This window comes from Athalia rosae, chromosome 7, assembly GCF_917208135.1.
Source record: "Athalia rosae chromosome 7, iyAthRosa1.1, whole genome shotgun sequence".
In the NCBI taxonomy this organism is placed as follows: Eukaryota; Metazoa; Arthropoda; class Insecta; order Hymenoptera; family Athaliidae; genus Athalia; species Athalia rosae.
This window is the reverse complement of record NC_064032.1, coordinates 14,656,517-14,659,152: the sequence shown is the minus strand read 5'-3', so window position 1 is coordinate 14,659,152 and position 2,636 is coordinate 14,656,517. Positions and strand designations below refer to the sequence as shown.

Below are 2,636 nucleotides of genomic sequence, written 5' to 3'. Positions count from 1 at the left end.
TGACATTGCATCCAGTTACTTGCACAAAACAATAATTAATTTAACATGGCAACAGAAAAAAAATCAAACAAAGTTACGTCAAGGCAGAGTATTTTACATGGACGAAAGCTTATATGAATCTAATCAAACGTAACTTCATTAATGATTATAGCAAAAATTATATTGCATTTATAATTTTCTATAGCAGTCAGCAACCCACATACTTCTGTTATGGAAGACAATTATCGCACGTTTTCAACTGCCTCAATAAAGCCGAATTTTGTGAACGATTTTCTACAGTCTTGCAGGGACAGAAATATACTCCCATTACCGCAGTTTCAAGTATATTTTTTGATTATCTCGCGTAACGTTATTGATTTAAAAAATTCTCATACAGTCGATTCAATTAGATCATTCAAGCCGGAGAAACCGTTCGAATTAGTTCTCCAAAATCTATCATTACCCATAAAAGGGACGGGGATGGCTCGCATAAAAAATTATCTGAAGACAGGTGAAGAAAAATAATACGGTTATTACTTTTCAATAAGTCCAAAAATCGTTTTTCTCTCATACTGCAGACTAGAATTATCTGAATCCAAAGGAGCTATCGTATTTAGTTTAATTTGCGGAAATCCTGGTGGTCAATCTGCGGAAAACCCCACAGAGTTTCGTTGTAAAGGTATCAAACAATTATTTTCAGTAAATATTATACACAGCTCAAATCTATACCATCTGAATTTTTTATCATCAGGCCATGAAATCAACACATTTATGCTGTCTGTGCTCAGTGATTGTGCCAAAAAAATTTCTGCACTAACCATCTTGAAGTAATTAATAAAAAAAATGATACAACCGTTTACTCGAGTCGCTTATTCAATGATTCATTATAATCATAACGCAGATTACAAGGATGCTCGATAAATGCTGACGGAATCTTAAAAATATCTGAGATGCTCGCAGAAGCGGATTGCGGTGTGAAAGATCTGAATTTGGACATGAACCCGAATGTTGAACAAAATTATTATCTATTATGCACCCCAGGGACGAGGTGAATTCATCAATTTATATTACCGGCCGACCATGCATTTCTCTATTTACCTTATATTTGTTAATAAATTATTTCGTGCAGATTGCTCTATCTCTCTTTGAAATTGTGTGGAATAAATGACAACGGAATAGAGAAAATTGCTGCGAATTTAATTCACCGGGATGGACCTAATTCTCCAAAACTGATCGCACTGAATTTGGGAAATAATAATATTTCGGAAATAGGAGCTAATCAAATTGGTAGAATGTTGCGGACTAATAGGTAGTTATGTCTAATAATTACTGTTCTATGCAACTATATACGGATCATAGATATGGCGACTTGTATTTCATGAAAATCGTTTTTTTTCAATCTTTTCAGATCATTGCGAAGTTTGACTTTAACTGGTAATAGAATAAATGATTCTGGGGTCGCGTCGATATTAGAATCATTGAGCACGTACGTGTAAAAAAAAAATAGCTAATCCAAAAAAAACCGGAAGAGTCATTAAGAGGGCTCTTAGTTTAATGATTAATTAAACTTCAATTTTTTAATCAATAGGTTTACGTTGACGCATAGCGAAGTAGTTGAAAAACGGCGCAGAACAATCAGAAGATTGAAAGCTTGCAGGGAAAAGGTATATTATATAGAATATTATACCTACACTTGGAAATTTTTCAATCTAATGATTTCTACACCCTTATCTCGTTTTATTTGACATACAGATGGATAATCTATCAAGGGTGGCTTTGACACAGGATAGATTGGGCCCAGCAATCAAAGAACGGATTCGCGGTGTAAAAAAAAAGAGGGGTCTGACCGTTATGACACGTAAAATATTGGAAGAATGATCCTAAATTGTATTTTAAATCCCGCAGCATCATCGATTAAACAATTGATCAGCACTTCGAGTGAATCAAGTGTAAATCGTTCGATGCCATGCAACTTACAAGTAATTTCTGATTTTGACGATTAGCGAAAATGTACTTTGAAGCGTTAGTTGAAGGTTTTTTCGATTTCTAATCTTTTTTTTTCAGTCTCTAGGAGAACTAACAGATTCTATGACACCTGTCGACACTCATCCACTCGTGAGAGATATTTTTTCAATTGAAGGAGCACTGATGTGCTCTGGGAACTTGAAGTTACAACATCTGAATTTGAGCTGTGAGTAGAAAGAATTTGTATAATTTCCACCAAGGAAGATTTTTTCTCTAATCTATTATTTCCGTGAGTCTGATCAATTGCAGTCAATAAAATTACCGATAAAACATTGCGGCGTCTAATCGATTGCGTTAAAAATCAGCAGCTACAAATGATTAAGAGCGATTCGTCATCCAATGTGAGTTATGGACTGCAACATCTTTGTGTAGAAGTGAGTTTACAAATACATAACTAGCAAACTATGCAGCCATATTTGAAATATGTGGATTCGTTATCTATTGAATTTTAACAGGGTAATGAATTCGATGATGCTTGCAATTTGGTTTTGCAACTGAAATCACTGATTCGTCAAAATCGCAGAAAGTCCAAGTGAAGAAATTTACCCCCAATTTAAGTCTTGTATAGTTTTGATATGAAACTCTTGTTATTCGTGTTATTGTTAACAATTCAGAATATCCTTTGCTAAGAG

At 34.4% G+C, this 2,636-nt stretch overlaps 2 protein-coding genes across 2 annotated transcripts in view; one reads left to right on the top strand and one right to left on the bottom strand.

Annotated features, from left to right (window-relative positions):
- Positions 1-2,636, bottom strand: part of LOC105689632 (obscurin) — a 187,147-nt gene that overhangs the window by 177,419 nt on the left and 7,092 nt on the right. The window lies entirely within an intron of this gene.
- On the top strand, positions 211-2,540 carry LOC105692769 (leucine-rich repeat-containing protein 71-like). The gene is made up of 13 exons (XM_048659040.1): positions 211-321; positions 390-490; positions 558-658; positions 731-806; positions 881-1,027; positions 1,109-1,288; positions 1,388-1,465; positions 1,568-1,643; positions 1,732-1,837; positions 1,885-1,958; positions 2,044-2,170; positions 2,254-2,378; positions 2,460-2,540. Exons 1-13 carry the CDS (start codon positions 211-213, stop codon positions 2,538-2,540), a joined length of 1,383 nt encoding a protein of 460 aa, XP_048514997.1.

Bases quoted from the DNA above. Each gene is read 5' to 3' on its own strand.
- LOC105692769 (XM_048659040.1), top strand. From the start codon at position 211: ATGGAAGACAATTATCGCACGTTTTCAACTGCCTCAATAAAGCCGAAT. The intron at 322-389 runs GTATATTTTTTG...CGATTCAATTAG, and splicing joins TCCCATTACCGCAGTTTCAA to ATCATTCAAGCCGGAGAAAC. The intron at 1,466-1,567 runs GTACGTGTAAAA...TTTAATCAATAG, and splicing joins ATATTAGAATCATTGAGCAC to GTTTACGTTGACGCATAGCG.